We start from the raw sequence: 20,000 nt of genomic DNA, 5'->3' as shown, positions 1-20,000 counted from the left end.
TAAAACATCTGGGAACATAGAATATTTGGATCGTGAAACATCTGGAATTATGGGACATCTGCATTTATAAAACATGTGTAATCATGGAACATCTAGAATCATGGATAGTTTGAAATTATGGAATTCATCTGGAGTTGTAAAACAAACAAACAAACAAAAACATCTGGGGCTGTGCAAAATCCAAGATTGTAGAACATCTGGAATATATGAGATTATGGAATATTTGGAATTTATGAAAACATGTAGAATTGTGGATGACTGGATGAATTATGGAACATCTGTAATTTTATGACATCTGTAACTGTATCTTGAAATGAAAAGGAAACATCTGGCTCAGCTCAGATTCCAACTGAAATAAAGGATTTCTTTTATTTTGCTTTGCTCTTCCTGCAGAATCTGTACAACAATGTACAATACAGTGCTTTAGAAAACACAACATTCCTCAAACTGAAAACACAATGTTGTGTAGCGTCGTTCACACAACAATCCCAATTTGTATAAAAAAAAAACACGACATTCAATACAAATGTATTTACATCTGCAGCAGAAACTCAGTGCCTCGGTTCCTCTCCTTTAACCAACAGTGTGGTGTGTAGTGTGTTTTCATGTCATGTTGTGTAGTGTTGTGTTGAAAAAGTGTAATGTTGTTTGTAGTGTTGTGTGTTCTTTTGTGTTGTGTAGTATTATTGTGTGTTGTGTTTTGTTTGTAGTGTCATGTAGTGTGTTATGTTGTGCAGTGTGAAGTGTTAAATTCTATAGGGCTGTGTACTATGATGTGTATTTTTGTGTGTAGTGTAGTGTGTTATGTTGTGTAGTGTGAAGTGTTGTGTTAAATTCTATAGGGCTGTGTACTATGATGTGTATTTTTGTGTGTAGTGTAGTGTGTTATGTTGTGTAGTGTGAAGTGTTGTGTTAAATTCTATAGGGCTGTGTACTATGATGTGTATTTTTGTGTGTGTAGTGTTTTGTGTTGTGTAGTGTAGTGTGTTATGTTGTGTAGTGTGAAGTGTTGTGTTAAATTCTATAGGGCTGTGTACTATGATGTTGTGTATTTTTGTGTGTGTAGTGTAGTGTGTTATGTTGTGTAGTGTATAGTGTAGTGTTGTGTTAAATTCTATAGGGCTGTGTACTATGATGTTGTGTATTTTTGTGTGTAGTGTAGTGTTATGTTGTGTAGTGTGAAGTGTTGTGTTAAATTCTATAGGGCTGTGTACTATGATGTTGTGTATTTTTGTGTGTAGTGTAGTGTGTTATGTTGTGTAGTGTGAAGTGATGTGTGTTGTGTTGGATTGTGTAGTGTATGCTCTGTAGTGTATTATAATGTTGTGTATTGTTGTGTAGTGTAGGTTGTGCAGTGTGTTATATTGTGGAGTGTATGCTGTGTAGTGTTGTGTAGTGTATGTTCTGTAGTGTTGTATATTATAATGTTGTGTACTATGTAGTTTGTAGTGTCATGTAGTGTGTTATGTTGTGCAGTGTGAAGTGTTGTGTTAAATTCTATAGGGCTGTGTACTATGATGTTGTGTATTTTTGTGTGTAGTGTAGTGTGTTATGTTGTGTAGTTTGAAGTGATGTATGTTGTGTTGGATTGTGTAGTGTATGCTCTGTATTGTATTATAATGTTGTGTATTGTTGTGTAGTGTAGGTTGTGCAGTGTGTTATATTGTGGAGTGTATGTTCTGTAGTGTTGTGTAGTATATTGTTGTGTGTAGTGTAGGTTGTGCAGTGTGTTATATTGTGTCGTGTATGTTCTGTAGTGTTGTGTAGTATAATGTTGTGTGTTGTTGTTTGTAGTGTTGTGTAGTGTACGTTCTGTAGTGTTGTGTATTATAATGTTGTATTGTTTTTAGTGTTTTGTAGTGTGTTATGTAGTGTGTATAGTGTAGTGTTGTGCAGCATAATGTTGTATAGTGTTGTAAAGTGTAGTGTATTGTTGTGTAGTGTATAGTGTAGTGTTGTGCACTATATTGTTGTGTAGTGTATTATGTTGCGTGGTGTTGTGTAGTGTATGTTGTGTAGAGTTGTGTGTAGTGTTTTGTGTTGTGTAGTGTAGAGTATTGTTGTGTAGTGTAGTGTATGTTTTGTAGTGTTGTGTAGTGATGTGTTATAACGTGAGCTACATTTTCCCCAAGCCAATGAAACAACGTACAAAAGACGTCTCACACACACACACACACAAACACACACATTTTTGCTCATCATGCTTCTTAGACGCTGTGTGTGATTTTATTATTAGCAGCACATCAACAGGTGGTGAATGTAAATGAGTGTGTGTATGTGTGTATGTGTGTGTGTGTGTGTGTGTGTGTGTGTGTGTGTGTGTGTGTGTAGTGAGTCTCATTTATCCAACTGAATAGGAATGAACTTACTGCACTAAAGTGCGTCATATTCAGCTTTCAATGCCTTATACCTAGTCTTATGTGTGTGTGTGTGTGTGTGTGTGTGTGTGTGTGTGTGTGTGTGTGTGTGTGTGTGTAAGAAGGGAATTTCTTTTCTGACAGAATAGAAATGATGTCAGTGAATGTAAGAGAAGGCAATGACTGTGTGTGTGTGAGAGACTATATATATAATCTCTCACACACACACACACACACACACACACGTTTATATATAGATAGCAATGACAGTGTGTGTGTGTGTGTGTGTGTGTGTGTGTGTGTGTGTGTGTGTGTGTAGTCCCAGCAGAAGCAGCCTGATTTCATTAGCCTGGTTTCACTGACGTTCACAGTTTCATCCTTTTTTTGTATTATTCCGTTATCACACCATCAATCAGCTACGATCCATCTGCACTCAGATCATACCTGTGAGAGGGGGAGAGAGAGCGAGAGAGAGGGAAAGGGAGAGAGAGAGAGAATGAATGTATACTGTATAGGAATGAATAAACGCATACTGGAAGTCTGTAAGTGTGAGACTCGTACCATCGTGTCCACCCTTTAGAAATCTCTTCACTCATCAAATCCACAAGCACCTGCCAAATGAGACACTTTTATTACATCAGGCACTAAAAGACTTTCAAAACATTTTCAAAACACTGCGGATTCAGATTTAATGTACAGAGAAAGTGGTAGAGGGGAAAGGGTTAGGGGATAGAGGTATAGGGGTTAGGGGATAGGGTATAGAGGGATAGGGGTTGGGGGATAGAGGAATAGGGGGATAGGGGTTGGGGGATAGAGGAATAGGGGTTATGGTAGGGTATAGAGAGATAGGGGTTAGGGGATAGGGTATAGAAAGATAGGGGTTAGGGGATAGGGTATAGAGAGATAGGGGTTAGGGGATAGGGTATAGAGATAGGGGTTAGGGATAGGGTATAGAGATAGGGGTTAGGGATAGAGGATAGGGGTTATGGTATAGGGTATAGAGGTATAGGGGTTAGGGATAGAGGTATAGGGGTTATGGTATAGGGTATAGAAGTATAGGGGTTAGGGACAGAGGTATAGAGGATAGGGGTTAGGGATAGAGGATAGGGGTTATGGTATAGGGTATAGAAGTATAGGGGTTAGGGATAGAGGTATAGGGGTTAGGGATAGAGGATAGGGGTTAGGGATAGAGGATAGGGGTTATGGTATAGGTATAGAAGTATAGGGGTTAGGGATAGAGGTATATAGGTATGGGGAATAGGGGTTAGAAGTTAAAGAGGTATAGGGGTTAGGGATAAGTTAGGTATAGAGTATAGAGGGATAGGTTAGGTATAGAGTATAGAGTATTGGGTATAGGGTGTATAGGATAGAGGTTAAGATATAGATGTTCAGGGTCAGTGTTTAAAGGTATATATGTTTAGCGGTCAGTGATTAAAGGTATAGAGCTTTAGGGGTCAGTGTTTAAGCATATAGATGTTTAGGGACATTGTTTTGAGGGTATAGATGTTTATGGGTCACTGTTTAAGGGTATAGATGTGTAGGGGTCACTGTTTAAGGGTATAGATGTTTATGGGTATAGATGTTTATGGGTCAGTGTTTAAGGGTATAGATGTTTATAGTTATAGATGTTTATGGGTCAGTTTTAAGGGTATAGATGTTTATGGGTCAGTGTTTAAGGGTATAGATGTTTAGGGGTCAGTGTTTAAGGGTATAGATGTTTAGGGTCGGTGTTTAAGGGTATAGATGTTTAGGGGTCAGTGTTTAAGGGTATAGATGTTTAGGGGTCAGTGTTTAAGGGTATAGATGTTTAGGGGTCAATGTTTAAGGGTATAGATGTTTAGGGGTCAGTGTTTAAGGGTATAGATGTTTAGGGGTCAGTGTTTAAGGGTATAGATGTTTAGGGTCGGTGTTTAAGGGTATAGATGTTTAGGGGTCAGTGTTTAAGGGTATAGATGTTTAGGGGTCAGTGTTTAAGGGTATAGATGTTTATAGTTATAGATGTTTATGGGTCAGTTTTAAGGGTATAGATGTTTATGGGTCAGTGTTTAAGGGTATAGATGTTTAGGGGTCAGTGTTTAAGGGTATAGATGTTTAGGGGTCAGTGTTTAAGGGTATAGATGTTTAGGGTCGGTGTTTAAGGGTATAGATGTTTAGGGGTCAGTGTTTAAGGGTATAGATGTTTAGGGGTCAGTGTTTAAGGGTATAGATGTTTAGGGGTCAGTGTTTAAGGGTATAGATGTTTATGGGTATAGATGTTTATGGGTCAGTGTTTAAGGGTATATATGTATAGGGGTCACTGTTTAAGGGTATAGATGTTTAGAGGTCAGTGTTTAAGGGTATAGATGTTTATGGGTATAGATGTTTATGGGTCAGTGTTTAAGGGTATATATGTATAGGGGTCACTGTTTAAGGGTATAGATGTTTAGAGGTCGGTGTTTAAGGGTATAGATGTTTATGGGTATAGATGTTTATGGGTCAGTGTTTAAGGGTATATATGTATAGGGGTCACTGTTTAAGGATATAGATGTTTAGAGGTCGGTGTTTAAGGGTATAGATGTTTATGGGTATAGATGTTTATGGGTCAGTGTTTAATTGTATGGAGGTTATGGGTTAGGGATTTAAGTAGAAGAAAGCAGTTTATCCCCCCCAAAAAACACAGTAACTGTCACAACTAAAAGACTGTGTGTGTGTGTGTGTGTGTGTGTGTGTGTGTGTGTGTGTTTATATATACCTTGCCCAGCAGACCTTTATTTTTGGACAGCAGTCCCCCTGCGTTCTTAACAGCTACATCTAGTGTCCTTCTGTGCAGCTCCACCGCTGACACAATAAACTCAAACCTGCACACACACACACACACACACACACACACACACACACACACACACACACACACACACACTATATTCTTTAGTTACACTTTAGTTCATATGAGTCTTGCCTGTAAAATTTTGCAACTTGTGTGTGTTTGCTTACGACTGGTCGTAAACGGGGTTGAGGTTCTTCCTCATGGTGCTGGTTTTCCGTCGGCCGCTCCGGCTCATATCCGGAAGCAGGTAGAGACGGATGTACGGGTCCGAGCCGTCTTTCCCCAGTGAGATCAGGTTACTGCAATCATATATACGCTATATTGAGGATGTGTGATTCACCAATTCGCATAAAAGTTAACAATGTGATCGGTTTAGAAAAGTACCACGATGTGGATCACGATGCATCATTTGCCGCATCGTGAACATATTGAACATATTCGCATCGATTTAAAACATATTTATATATCATTTTCAGTAGTTGTACTTTACTTTTATTATTTAAAAAGTGACCGATAATATGTGACCAATGTTTTCTATGTAGAAAACACCACACAGTGTCACAACACTACAGAGACGTAGCTGAGAGTCACATAGACTACAGATTAACATGGCAGAGGTAGAGCTGCATCTTCCTGACAGAACAGAAAAATAACTTCTGGTTTTATTTCATCTTCTTCAGACAAAGACCTGTTTGTTAAAGAGTTAGAAGTCAGAAGGCACTTAAGTAAACTGATGATTTGCCGTCTGTCTGAACCAAAGAAATAAAAGTGAACTGTCAGTACCATATTGAAGGGCATCTTATTCTTTCCGTTACATCGCATTGTGTTGAATCGAATAAAAAACGCATCGTAATGGGGGAATCGTATCGCATCGGGAGCTGCTTCTCATGTATCTTTAACGTATCATATCGTCATATTGCATCGAGATGCGAATCGTATCGGCATCAGTTATGGAGATACGCATCATGGAAGGAGTCTCCAGTGCCAGTGCTTTGTTCCAGTTTTCTGCAGAGTTCTGGTTTAAAGAGAGTTCTATTTCTTACTCGGTTGTGTGGTCAACTCATACAGGGGCTGGTACCGTGTTACCATGGAAACAAGATCATATCATATACTTTTCCATGGTAACCGAGTGACAGAGTTCTTAATGTGTGGGAGCTGAAAAGTTCCGCAATGAACTTTCTCTGACTTTTTTATTAAACACTGATCATATTATTTGTGTGTGTGTGTGAGAGAGAGAGAGAGAGAGAGAGAGAGAGAGAGAGAGATCTCACCGGCAGGCATGTATCACAACGATAAGTTTGTTTCTTTGGGAACTGTGTCTGATAGTGAGCTGCACTTCCCCCAAAGGATACTGCATGGAGCCACTGCAGAGAGAGATTAATTGATAAAGTTAGACAGAGAGAAAAAAAAAGAAAGAGAAAGAGAGAGTGCTAACAAGAACAAGAGGATGAGAAAGAGAAAAAGAGAATGAGAGACCAAGAGTGAGACAAGTGAGTATGAGAGAAAGACAAAGAGAAAAGAGAGAGAGAGAGAGAGAGAGAGAGAGAGAGAGAGAGAGAGAGAGAAGGACAATCAAAGAGATGTGTGAAGAAGAGACAGACAAACAGACAGAGTGTGAAGAAGAGACAGACAGACAGACAGACAGACAGACAGACAGACAGACAGACAGACAGACAGACAGACAGTGATTGTAAAGAATGAGACAACGTAAAAGAGACAGAAAGAGAGATATAGATAAAAGCATGATGCAGAGAGAGAAAGAGAGAGAGAGAGAGAGAGAGAGAGAGAGAGAGAGAGAGAGAGAGAGAGAGAGAGAGAGAGAGAGAGATGGAGACAGGGAGAATGAAGAGGAGACAGAGTAAGAGAAAGGTGGCAGAAAGACAAACAAACAAAGCAAGAAAAAAAACCTTGAGTCAGAGTGAAAGATACAGAGAGGAAAAGGAGGTGCAGACCAAGTGAGAGACAGGGGCAGAAAGAGGGAAAGAAGAGGCAGAAGAGAGAAAATGGAGGAAGTAAAAACAAGCAGCAGTCAAAAACATGACAGACAGAAAGAAAGAAAAGAGAGACAGAAAGAGAGAAAGAGGGAGAAGCCAAAGAGAAAGCATACTGTAAAGCATACAGAGACATGAAGAGTGAGTAAAACACAGTGCGAAAAAAACAGGCAAAGAGAGAGAGCAAGAGAGAGAGAGAGAGAGAGAGAGAGAGAGAGAGAGAGAGAGATGAAGTAAAAGAGAGTGAGAGAATGAGATAGTTAAAACCATGCCAGGTATTACATCTGATCTGTGCACATGTCTCTCTGTATCAGAGTAAACTGTTGCAGGATGCTGCTCACATCGACACGGTCATGTGTATCAGATAAATGTTTTTACAGTAGTCATTAACTGCTACCCCCCGACTCCACCCCTGAGCTTAGGCTTGGGTTGTGTCTGATAGGAAAAACAGCATACGCCTCAGCAAAAAATCCCCACATCAGCAAAAAACAACAGCTTCATTTTCAGAGTAGAGCTACGTCAGGATTATAATAGATTTGAGATCCTGCCAGTTGGAGCCACTGATGTGAAGAACCATAGAGTCAGTGCTTGAAGGAAAGTAGGCAAACTGTTTCCTCCAACCAGGTCACATTCACTGGAATACTGGTTCAAGCTCCAGTACAGCGTGGCGCTGGGAAATGAGAAATTTTGAAACTAGGAGTTGGTGACCCTGGGGTGTCAGGAATTGTTTGGAACCAGTCCAAGCTTGTTTAGAACCCCATTGTGATTGTTGTGTAAAGCAAATTTCGGCATAGTTACCAGTTAGAAGGTCATGATTGGGTCCCGTCTGCTCCGGCAATTACAATATTTGACCTCCTCACGATGGCAGCTCGAACAGCTTTGATATTCTCTGGACCGTCTAAGCAAAAAGTTTGAACACCACCTGGGGACCGTTTCTTCAATATGAGTAGACAGGACATGGTCATGACGTCCTAACTTGTAACAATGGTAAAATTCCTTTGTGCAGCACTCTATCACCATTCTTATACGATGAACGCTCGCTGTGCACTACTCCACTGCCCAATTATAAAAAATAGCTTCTTCTTTTTCTTATTTTGGCTTCTCCCATTAGGGGGCGCCACAGCGGATCATCTGTCTCCACACCCCCCTGTCCTTTACATCTGCCTCTGTCACACTAACTACCTGCATGTCTTCCTTCTAAAACATGCAGGTAATTATAAAAAATAGCTTCGGGGTTCAATACAAAGTCGCACTAGTTCCAAACAATAGCAGATGCCCACAGTCACTAAGAATTCACGCTACCCTCCGCCACCCTGTACAAGTGGTTTTGAAGCCCATAAGCAGTTAATGGTGAAGTCATGCCATTGCATTGTTAAAATATGTCCTGAGTCATGCAGTTATTCCCTTGACTTTTCATGGCCGATGGATACTCCTCAGGCATCTGTTCAACCGGAAAAGGAGGGTGAAGACATGAGGTGTGCAAAGGCAGTTGACCGCATCTTCTCAAACTGCTGCTTATGCAATGTCAGGGGGTGGAGCATCACACTTGAAAGAAAATACAATCTGCCCTTATCTGCAGACATAAACTCAGAGATATATACGATTGGCTATTGTGATTGTGATCGAGAGAATAGGGAGTATACCAGTCCTTCTAGCTGAGGGCATTCTTCTGCCAGTTTTCTTGCCTTGGACTTGTGCCAATAGATGGCTGTAGCATAATGGTGACTCACAAACTCTAGAGAACAGGGCAAACACGTTCTGTTGCACCACTCAAAAAGCCCTTACCCTTAGCTTGATTTACATCTTGCAAACTCTTGCAAACCAAATATTAAGCACAAGCCAAGTCCCACACAAAGATGGCCTCAAGCCTGGACATTAAGTTTGTCTATGCCAAAAGTAATTTAACAGAAGAGCCATTTGGCAGACACCCTTTTCCAGGGCATCCTACATTTATCTCATTTATACAACTGAGCAATCAATGTTTAAGGGCCTTGCTCAAGGACTCCTCAGCAGCAAATTGGTGGTGCTGGGATTTAAATTGACAACCAATTCAAAATCCAAAAGCTTCACCCCTGAGCTACCACTCACACCAATCACAAGTCTGAGACTGTTCCAACTGCAGGTGCTCCTTTAAACAACAGTTGCCCAGAAACAGAAAATGGGTTTTTCATGCCCATCCCAGACAGAAAATCTAAATACAACACCAATTTAAATTTTAGCTGCATCCATGATACAACCTCAAGGTTCTAATTAAGGGGATACAAATAGGCATCTCAACATGAGGTAATGAGAAAACTTGCTTTGCCCATCGAATGCAGGGCTGTCTGTCATCATTAGTGTTCCCAGAGCATTGAGTCCGCAAAAATATCTATATCTATATCTTTATGTTCCATGTTTTCTTTTGAACAAAATGAAGCAATTTTTTACCCCCATCTCTGTTATACTGGGTCGTTATCACAGTAGGATGCAGAAAGACATCATTAGTTGATAAAACTAGATTCAGCAAATCTTCATAAGGCTTGCATACCCATAAGCAGTACAGTATATCGCAGTACAGTAAGTCCTCAGAACAATGCAGCAGGAATATACCAGGAAATGTGTCATTTAAATCCTATTAAGATTTATTGTTTTGTCATTCTATGCCTTCTGGTGTTTTTAAGGACAAAACATTACTTTTGTTTAAAGTAACCCTTTACATGTTTAGACAAACATCATTCTCTTACTTGACTTTACAAAAATATGGTACTTGGTTATTCTGGCTTATGGTTTTACTGCTTCCCAAACACACACCAGAAAAGATTCAAAAGGTTTTGGCTAGACAAGATGCAACACTGGGAATGCCCAGTCTGGACGGGTGGTCCGGACCTTGTAGTACTCTAGGACATCTTCCTCAAGTATGGTTTTATATGTAGCCAGACTTAATAGTTCTCACATAGATATATCAAGGAATCTCCAGTTTACATTTGATCAAATGTACCCCAATTTAGGCATAGCGTTATGACCACTGACATATGACATTAAAAACACTGATGAGCTCTTCATCATGGTACCCATTAGTGGGTGGATATATTTATTAGGCAGCAGGTGAACATTTTGTCCTTAAAGTTGATGTTAGAAGCAGGAAAAATGAGCAAGCGTAAGGATTTGAGTGAGTTTGATAAATTGTGACGTCTAGACGACTGGGTCAGAGCACCTCCAAGTCTGCAGCTATTGTGGGATGTTCCCGGTCTGCAGTGGTCAGTATCTATCAAAAGTGGTCCAAGGAAGGAACAGTGGTGAACCGGCGACAGGGTCATGGATGGCTATAAGGAGCGAAGGCTGGTCTGTGTGGTCCGATCCAACAGACGAGCTCCTGTAGCTCACATTACTGAAGAAGTTAATGTTGTTAATGCTGTTAATGCTCGATGGGTCAGGACCAACACAATATTAGACAGGTGGTTATAATGTTATGCCTGATCAGTGTATCTAGTGGTAATGCAGAATTCGATGTCAGGTTTTTTGGGGCACATTAGCCCATTAGTTGCTAAATAAAAGGGCTTGGAGGAAGAATAGATCACAGAATTACCCACAGATTTTTTCTTAAGATAACCTACTATTAATAAGGGGCCTTTGAGGTAGAGAGAATTGAAAGCAAATGTTCTGGCTGGTCCTTTTTTTTTTTGCTTGCTTATGTCCTCTTTTGTTATACCTTGAAAGCTATAGAGATTGTCCTGCAATAGTTGTTCCCCTAATCCAAGAGGCAGTCATTTATCCAGTACTGAACACACTGTGCAAGGCTCACAAAACTATGAGTTGTTGAAGAGGGCTGGTTAAAAAAAAGGGGGTTGCTACCTCTTGGGAATCTTTGTGATTTCTTCTACTTTAGCCACTAGCAACACCTGCATGCTAGTACAGTTAACATGGTCAATAAAAAGGGGTAATTGTGCTTTTAGTCTTGTCGCATGTACTTTACAACACACATTGAAATTCTATCACTGGTCAGTACCAAACCTATATGCCACCCATGTTTCGATGATCATTTCTAAAATAACATAAGTGTGTAAATGTGTGTGTGTGCCTACTTTTGCAGCTGTGCCAGTCTGTGTTGTAGTTCCAGAGCGGCTGTGGGTAGTGAAACGTCTGATGCCAGACTTTGGCTTGAGTCTCTGTGTGTCGATTCTCTCGGCGTCGAGTTTCTACGTGTTGAGTCCCTTTGTGTTGAGTCTCTTCTTGTGGAGTCTATTTGCATTCCGGTCTGAACCAGGCTTACTGGTGAGCCCTCCGAGCCTCTTTTACCCCGCAAAGTCACCCCAGTGGGTACAGTCTTGCAGGGGGTTGTGTGGATGGTTGGGGTGGAGTGTGTTGTGGAAGTGGACTGTGTTGACTGGATGGAGTGTGTAGTGGTAGTAGTGGTGGTGGGGTTGTTTATTTGTGATGTTGCAGCGCTTGGGGTGGTGTGTCGAACTTGGACTAAGTACGGTTGACCAGATGTGGTCTCTTTTTCAAGGCAAAGAATCTGTAAAATACAACACACAGGTTGCTCATTTACCACAGTGTAAGTTTCAGAAGGAAAAAATGTAAAGCATTCATACAGACAATCACACTCACCTTGAGCACCAGCTTGAGTTTGAGTGTGCTGTTTGGGCCAGAGTTGTTCAGGGAGAACTGCTGCACTAGGGTCATGTCCTCATCCTTCAAAAGACGTCCTAATGCCACTCGAACCCTACCCAGCAAGCACTTGTGCTTATCATCCTTTACCTGAAAACAAACAGGGACAAAGTGCTCTGATCTGCATAAGGCTAAACAGCTATACAGATCATGCTTGGCTACTGAGTGCCTCGAGTGTTAGCTTGTAGCGTTCAGGTAGGAAAATTGTAGCATGTGATTTTAGCCAATAATCATCTATGACATCACGGGAAGCGCCTCACGCCATACCTCCACCTGTAGTTCCTGAGTATGTGGGTTATGAACCAGGAAGGTAAACGCCTCCTCCCATAGCGGCTCACACGTCTTATAGCGAACCTGAAGAGACAACATGCAGAATAGACCAGATATTTCAAATAATAAACTCCAAAATATGATGGAATCCTTTGGTCGATGAACTTCTGACAGTTTTTCATACATGGATCAGTTTTTTAACCAATTGGATCTACTGGATCAAATCGTGGTCTGCCATTTCATGACCGATGGCATGCTTGCAAAGTTCCTTCTTGTTCATACAAATTTTAACCCATCTCTCCCCTTTCCTAAACAATCTTGTTTCCTGAACAACCAATTGCAAACTTGTCACGCAATACAAAACACACAGTGGGAACAATGCAAAGAATGCTGCTCAGCTAAATGTATACAGAGATATCTCCATGGAGAGCTTTCCAGTTTACTTCAGCATTTTAACAATCACAACAGAATAAATACAATCCAAAATAATAGTTGATCAAGCTTGAAAACATGGATCAAGACTATTATTGTTGGCAAAACTTAGCAACTACTAACCGCTTTGACCGGCTTTACATTCTGCACATTCTGTCCTTGATTGGTGATTATATATCACCTGTATATAGATTATTGCTCTAATTAATTTATATATAAAATATATATATTAGGGCTGCCAATCAATTAAAATAATAAATAATGATTAATTGCAACTTAAATTTTATCTGTTTTATTTACACGTTAAATTGCTACTTTTCACGTTTTCTCAATACGTTTTAAAACAAGGGCATGGACAAATATGCTTTATGCAAATTAATGTTTGTTATTAGTGAAACTCAACATTAAGCATAAATATGAATTATAAATGTTTTAAAGTAAGTATATTGCTTTAAATTTCATAAAGCATCAGGACAACAAACAGACACCAAAAAACCTTTGCTATGTTTCCACATGGACGGTTTTAATTGCCGGATGTGTGCATCATGGTGGATTTTTGGTCTGGGGAATAGGGATACAAGTGTCGGGTCCATTACCACAGTAGATGCTGGTGCTTTACATGAGAGAGCGGGAAAATCAGCCAAACTAATTAGTTATGTGGCAAACGCAATTCCGTGATAAACCGGGGGCGCCAGATACGAACCGCGGTAAAGCGAAGGATTACTGTATCCACAGAAGTGGGACCTCTACTGCAGTGTACGTTGTTTAAAGGGAGGAAATGAGGTTTAGAAAGTGCTTCATTAAGTGCAAATTGGAATTTAAAACAGGACAATCCACAGCATGCTGACATATGATGGGAAGGGACATCTTATAAATGGCATAAACGGCCGTTTTCAATTTCAAATGCGAACTGACCTTGCTCTCGTACGTCTTCGGTCCGACCGTTAGCTGAACGTAAGGGCTCGGGTCGCTGTTCACCTTCCTTCCTGACTGCAACATGAGACATCTGTTAATAACACTTCATTTATAAATAGACCTTATTTTACACCACTGTAACAGTGTAGTGTCCATAAAGTTGATTTAGAAGGACCATCCTGACCATCCTGAAATACAAGGTACTTCAAGAGTCATGTGACAATTTTTGGAAATCAATTTGAGTTCCACTCATATGTCTAGAGCAACATTATCAGTGGATGTATACAGAGCTTGTGAAAAGTGTGGGAACACTGAGTTAAGTTTTTTTTAGAAACCCTTTTGTTTCTATGCAACACACTCTGTAATGTAAGACTATAAAAAAAAGTCCAGGCTTCTTTTCGATTGAAAATTCCTCCATTAGCATGAAGAACTGCTTTATACAATCGTTATCCAGACAGTTTGTTTCTCCAAACCTCTTAACTAGTTGGAGATTTTCCTGTTCATCCCAGAGCAGTTCAGTAGGATTTAGGTGCGGTGACTGGGCAGGTCGTTCCATGATAGACATCACTCCAGACAACTGTTTGCTCTCTAAATAACACTTACAGAGTTCGGACGTATGCTTCGACTCATCGTCTTGTTGTACGGTGAAGTCGCTTCCAATGAGCCGCAGTCAAGAAGGAATAACATGGAGTTGAAATATGGAATGGTTGCCATGTTGGATCAGGATTCCTTTCACTTGCATAAGTCTCCAAACATTCCTGCTCCAAAACAACCCCAAACCATTAAGCTTCAACCTCCATGTGTGAGCGTGGGGGTGAGGGAGTCTGATCTTCTCTTCTGCTCAACCTTCCTCCACTCGTTCCTATGTGTTTGTCCTAAAAACCATACAAGACCAGGTGTTTCCACACTTTTTACATGGTGCTGCAGTATCATTTCTTATCCTAACAGCATTCTGGCCAGGAAAAGTCAAATATCTAAAAAAGTCAGGACATTTTTTGTCAAGTCAAGTATACTCAATAATGGAAGAGTTCTTATGATGTTATAAAACAGAGCAGCCAATCAGGTTGCAATATGCAAATTCAAGCCAGTCGAATGTTTATATCCAAAACCATTTTGATTGAAATTCTTCTGAATAAATTCTGTATAAGGAACTGCAATGCGGTAGTAATCACGGAGAAATGACATCATTACAATGTACTCAATAGACAGCTCCATAATTATTGGCACCCTAGAATAGAGAATAGAGGCACCAATCATTGTGACACAATAAAGAGAATCTGACATCAGTCAAGTGATCAATCTAATGAGATGCAATGAATTTGTATACAGGCAGAACGGTCGAGCATGCCAGTCCAACACACACACACACACACACACACACACACACACACACACACACACACACACACACACACACAAACACCAACACAATCAGCCAAATGCCCAGTGGAGATTAGCAGCAGGTCTGGTCATGCTAATGCAACATGCTGAATGCTACACATGGATACGTTTTCCAAAAACAACACATGTTTGTGTTTATATTTTAACTTGTGTAGCTATAAATCTGTTTTGGCTAATGCTCTTTTGCTAGCTACTGATTAGCCATCTTGTTCGCTAGGTATCGTAGTGATATTATAGAAGTCGATAAACCGAATAATCCATTTTTCTCTCCTTATCTCTTCCTCTTTCAAGCTTCACTAGCTCTAAAACACCAATGATCGTGCCCCTTTCTTCTTTCTGGACCTGCCCATCTTCATCCCGACACTCCTACTTTTAAAAAGAGCTCCCTTTAATTAGAAACCCAAACATTCATCAGGTTACTGTGGAAGGTTCCACTCAAGAACCATGAAGATGATCGGATCTGCTTCTATGGCGTCAAGCTGCAACTTTCATGAACACTTTTCGCATTTATCAGTAAACAAAAACAAAAAATTATGGAATTACAATGAATTGAGTGGAACTACAATGAACATTGAGTGTTCTCCAGATGAAGATGGGACATCTGGTTTCTTCCTGATGAAACCTAATCCCCCCCCATTCATTATTGCTAGCAAAGCTAATCAGACATAGACTGCTGAGATGGTGTAATGGTTAGCATCATGGACTCTGTCCCAGGTTCAAGCCTGAGTTTCAGGAAGTGGTAGATCCTTGTATTTAGATGATGGACTTCTGATTCTGATGGTAATCTTTAACTCTCAGCTGCTCAGTGATGGATCAGGACATCTGCCATAGATATAACCATAGCCTTTAGGATGTCATCAAATATTTTTTGACACACGCTAGCCTAGCAAGCTACTCAGTAGTGATGGAAAGATCGGATCATTTTAGTGACTTCGTTCTTTGAATCTCGTACATTAAAATGTAAATTACATTTTAACTAAGCAGATCCTCCAACATGTCTCCATCCACCAACATAGAATATAGTTCCAATAATTAAAATAGGACAATGCGGCTAAGGACAAATTCTGATCAACAGATCAGGAGCTTCACTTCTTATATTTTCTGGTCCGTGACGTAACGTGACTCCCGTAATTATTGTAACAATAATAAACGAGGTAAACTACTCAATTTTGTTTCCGGTATATAACCAGAAGAGATTTTGCGATTCGCTGCTCATGCACATTTAGTATAAAACGAACGAATCACTCTTTCAGACGACTTGTTCAAAATGAACCAATCGCTCGTAAACGACTCACTACTAGTCAGCCTGGCAGAATGACTCACAAACAGGATGGCGTTTTGAAAAGAATGATGGAAGAAAGGCTTCTCAGCGTGAGGAGAACAAGATTTCCAACCACCAACAGTGATGAGAAGCAAGACGTCCTTCACAACACACACACACACACACACACACACACACACACACACACACACACAGACTAAGGGAAAATCTACAATACCTTCAGCAGGCCTCTGTACTGGTGTTTGGGAGCATCAGGAGGGAACTCAAGCTGCTCGCTCTTAGACAGAAAATGAAATAAAAGAAAAAGACGGTAGCGTTATCTTTCTGAAGGTCAAGGTTGAGTTAGCCATTTTGGTCATGGTGGTAGCTAGGATGAGATACAACATGATAGCTGCAACATGATACAAATTAAAAACCCTCATAAAATTTCTAATGGTTTTAATGGGAATTGTATTGGTTTTGATGGCAATTGGAATGCTGTAACCATTGAGAGGCTCTACTCCGAATTTGCCTCCAATTGGTGTTTTGATGTTTTGTCTGAAACCGATGGAACATATTTTGCCGATCACATGATGGTATGTACTGGCAACCATTAGAAACCTTTAGGATACTATTACGCCTCCAGTAACCTTCTATACTGGTTACTATGGTTTGAAGCTGATGTACTTTACCCCTTGATTGTACATGGACTAGAAACCATGTGGGTATTGATTAAATGTTGAACAATTAATGGTTTGTGATGGGATTTGTAGTGGAAACCATTAGGATTCCTGTAATGGTTCTAACTGATTTTACTTTGCTTTGTTTACTATGGTGTAATTTGTGAATTTAAACCTTGGAAAGTAAAATATTTCTTGTAGAAACACTTTAAAAGGTCTAAAATGGGTGTGGTAGGGGGTGTGGTCAGGCCCTGGTTTTGTGAATGGGGGTGGAGCCAGAGAAATTGAGTGGCACGGATGTGTGTAGTTTTTATGAATAAATGAGTGTGATCTTGTCCAGTGAGTGTCAGAGAGTAAAATAGAGGATGAGGGCTGACAATTACCAATCAGTTCCTCTGACTCCACCCTCCATTCACAAACTGGAACTTGACCACACCCCCATTTCTTGAAAGAGTTTTTGAATGGATGGAGGAAAAACAACTGTCATTGACAGCAGTGGGATGCTAATAAAGAAAGAATCCTATATGGGGTTATGAATGATAATTGATACATTATGAGGAACAATGATAATGATGAAGATGCAGAATGTTATTATTATTATTATTATTATTATTATTATTATTATTATTATCATTATTATTATGTAATTTGAATCATGCAGCTATCAGTAAACTCATGCCTTTTCAATAAACACACCTTTAGATTTCGTTAGCGTCTTAGTCGTTTACTTCAATCCAATCACGCTGTTAGCTAGGTTTCTAATTTGGCATGACTCACGAGTATCGATCTACAGAGCAAAGATGAGTCCTCGCAAAACACCAGCCCAGACCCTCTCCTGCCTCGCTCGTTCCCACAGCCCAAGCTGCCCTCGAATACGCTCTTCACAGGAAACAGGTAAACAATACTAAATGCTGGGCTCTGATTGGTCAAAAGGTGTTGATGTGTTTTCTAGAACAGCAGCTCCGACAATTTTTACCACTTTTCGTCACTTTTCAACACTTTTTTACGTTTTAACGTTTCTGTTGTAATGACTCACTCATGGGGACGTGTAATGAGGATGTGATGCACAAGTGGAATCAGACATATCAGTTTGTGTGTGTGTGTGTGTGTGTGTGTGTGTGTGTGTGTGTGTGCGCATACCGGAAGGTTCCGTGCCGAATCAAGGTAAACCATTAACAGCGCAGAAGACAAGCTGTCATTGGTCCTGATACTCCACAATGCCTGAGAGAAAAAGAGAGTGTGAAAGAGCGAGAGAGAGATTGTGTGTGTGTGTGTGTGTGTGTGTGTGTGTGTGTGTGTGTGTGTGTGTGTGTGTGTGTGTGTGTGTACCTGCTGTAACATTTTAACACCTGACTGCAGGGAAAGCCACTCAAGTCTTAGGTGCAGTTTTCCACTGGAGGCTTCCTCTAGGTTAAACCACTGCACACACACACACACACATTCCATAAATATGTGTTTTAAAAGAAGGGTTATCTCTGACCGAAAAGAAGGGTTAACTCGCACCAAACAGAAGAGGTAAATCTGACCCAAAAGAAGGGTTAATTCTGACCCAACAGAATGGCTAACTCTGACCCAACAGAAGGGGTAACTCTAACCGAAAAGAAGAGTTAACACTGACCCAACAGAAAGGGTAACTCTAACCAAAAAGAAGGGGTAAATCTGACCCAACATAAAAGGTATCTCTGACCCAACATAAAGGGTATCTCTAAACCAACAGAAGGGGTGACTCTGACCCAAAATAAAGGGTATCTCTGACCCAACAGAAAGGGGTAACTCTGACCTAACAGAAGGGTTGACTGACCCAACAGAAGGGTTGACTCTGACCAAACAGAAGGATTAACTCTGACCCAACAAAAGTGGTAACTATGACCCCACAGAATGGTTTATCCGACTTTCCCAATTGAAGGGGTAACTCCGGAAGACAGGACATGATATTTTTTACCTGTTCAACTTTCTGCTCCCTCTGAAGCTTGGATAAATCTATCATTAGACTAAAAAAAACAATAGTATTAATTATTAATGCCAAAATTATTTTCACAGAATATTACTGATCCAACATTGGCAAAAAATGAGTTAATTAAAATGTTTTTCTATGATGTTTATATTTCATACATGTTTTTCATCAAAACAGTTTCCAGTCTGATGCATTTTATAGTGAGGGAACAGTACCTGCCCAGGAAGTCGTCTTTGTCTGGGTCTTCATCAAAAATCTCAATCTCTAGATGCTGTCCAGAATGTTCATACACTGTCGCCTGGAGTTATACAACACGTAATACACAAACACACTCAATGTAAATTCTAGGTATTACAAGCATTAAATAAATGATTGAGCCATTCTTCTTTATCCCAACTCACCTCAAACACTTCATTCCACTTGGGGTTTAAACATTCTTTAATGGTTTTGCTCTGAAAAATCTGATTAGCAACTTGGATGACTCCATATGGATCTGATTTGCCCTTGATCAGACCACCGAACAACTTGTCTTTTCCCTCAAGATCTTGTGCTTCCAGGAAGTGGATCCTTAATACACCCTGTTAATACACACCACGCACAGGAAGAGGCACAAAGCATTTATACACCCTGTATATATATATATATATATATATATATATATATATATATATATATATATATATATATATATATATATATATGTGTGTGAGTGTGTGTGAGTGTGTGTTAACCTTAGGCATGGGAAATCGCAGCTGCTCCAGCTCTACATCACCCACTAGTGGCACAGTGATTCTGTTTGGCAGCACCAGGTAGCTGGAGATGACATCCTGAATCAGGCTGTCCGAGAATCCGCTGCCAACATGGAAACACAACACAGCTGTGGGTCTTACAATATATTAGATTGACAGTAATCATGTTATAGATACTGTCATCTCTATTTGTGACCCTTATGGCTGCGCACAAAAAAATTGCCCTTTATTGACTCTCAGATGATTTCAACCCTTACGGCAACTCAACTGATTTTAACCCTTATGGTTGTTCATTGGGTCTTTGACTCTTATAACTGGTCCCATGATATTGACTATTGTGGTTACTCACCTGATTTTAACCCTCATGGATGATTTTGACTCTTATAGCCCTCAACCTATTTTAATCCTAATCACCTATTCCTTCAGTTAACACTCAGGTTAGTGGAAGGCCAATGGTCCTGGACTGCTGATCATAAGGTAGAGACCTGCACGGTACAGATTTTTTCAACCTACGGTAGTGCAGTTCTCTAGTTGGAG

General features: G+C 40.2%; 1 protein-coding gene across 1 annotated transcript in view; it reads right to left on the bottom strand.

The window, feature by feature from the left end:
- Positions 1–2,642: 2,642 nt before the first annotated feature.
- esyt2b (extended synaptotagmin-like protein 2b) overlaps positions 2,643–20,000 on the bottom strand; it is a 46,312-nt gene continuing 28,954 nt past the window's right edge. Inside the window, 17 exon segments of the mRNA XM_046851965.1 lie at positions 2,643–2,801; positions 2,919–2,968; positions 5,089–5,194; positions 5,331–5,462; positions 6,435–6,527; positions 11,216–11,649; positions 11,742–11,891; positions 12,069–12,155; positions 13,419–13,493; positions 16,319–16,378; positions 17,538–17,639; positions 17,901–17,981; positions 18,090–18,179; positions 18,703–18,751; positions 18,930–19,012; positions 19,116–19,292; positions 19,446–19,566. Coding sequence (XP_046707921.1) covers positions 2,774–2,801; positions 2,919–2,968; positions 5,089–5,194; positions 5,331–5,462; positions 6,435–6,527; positions 11,216–11,649; positions 11,742–11,891; positions 12,069–12,155; positions 13,419–13,493; positions 16,319–16,378; positions 17,538–17,639; positions 17,901–17,981; positions 18,090–18,179; positions 18,703–18,751; positions 18,930–19,012; positions 19,116–19,292; positions 19,446–19,566 — 1,918 coding nt within the window. The 3' untranslated portion in view covers positions 2,643–2,773.

This window comes from Silurus meridionalis, chromosome 6 (assembly GCF_014805685.1).
Source record: "Silurus meridionalis isolate SWU-2019-XX chromosome 6, ASM1480568v1, whole genome shotgun sequence".
NCBI classification, from domain to species: Eukaryota; Metazoa; Chordata; class Actinopteri; order Siluriformes; family Siluridae; genus Silurus; species Silurus meridionalis.
This window is presented reverse-complemented; position numbering and strand designations above follow the sequence as displayed.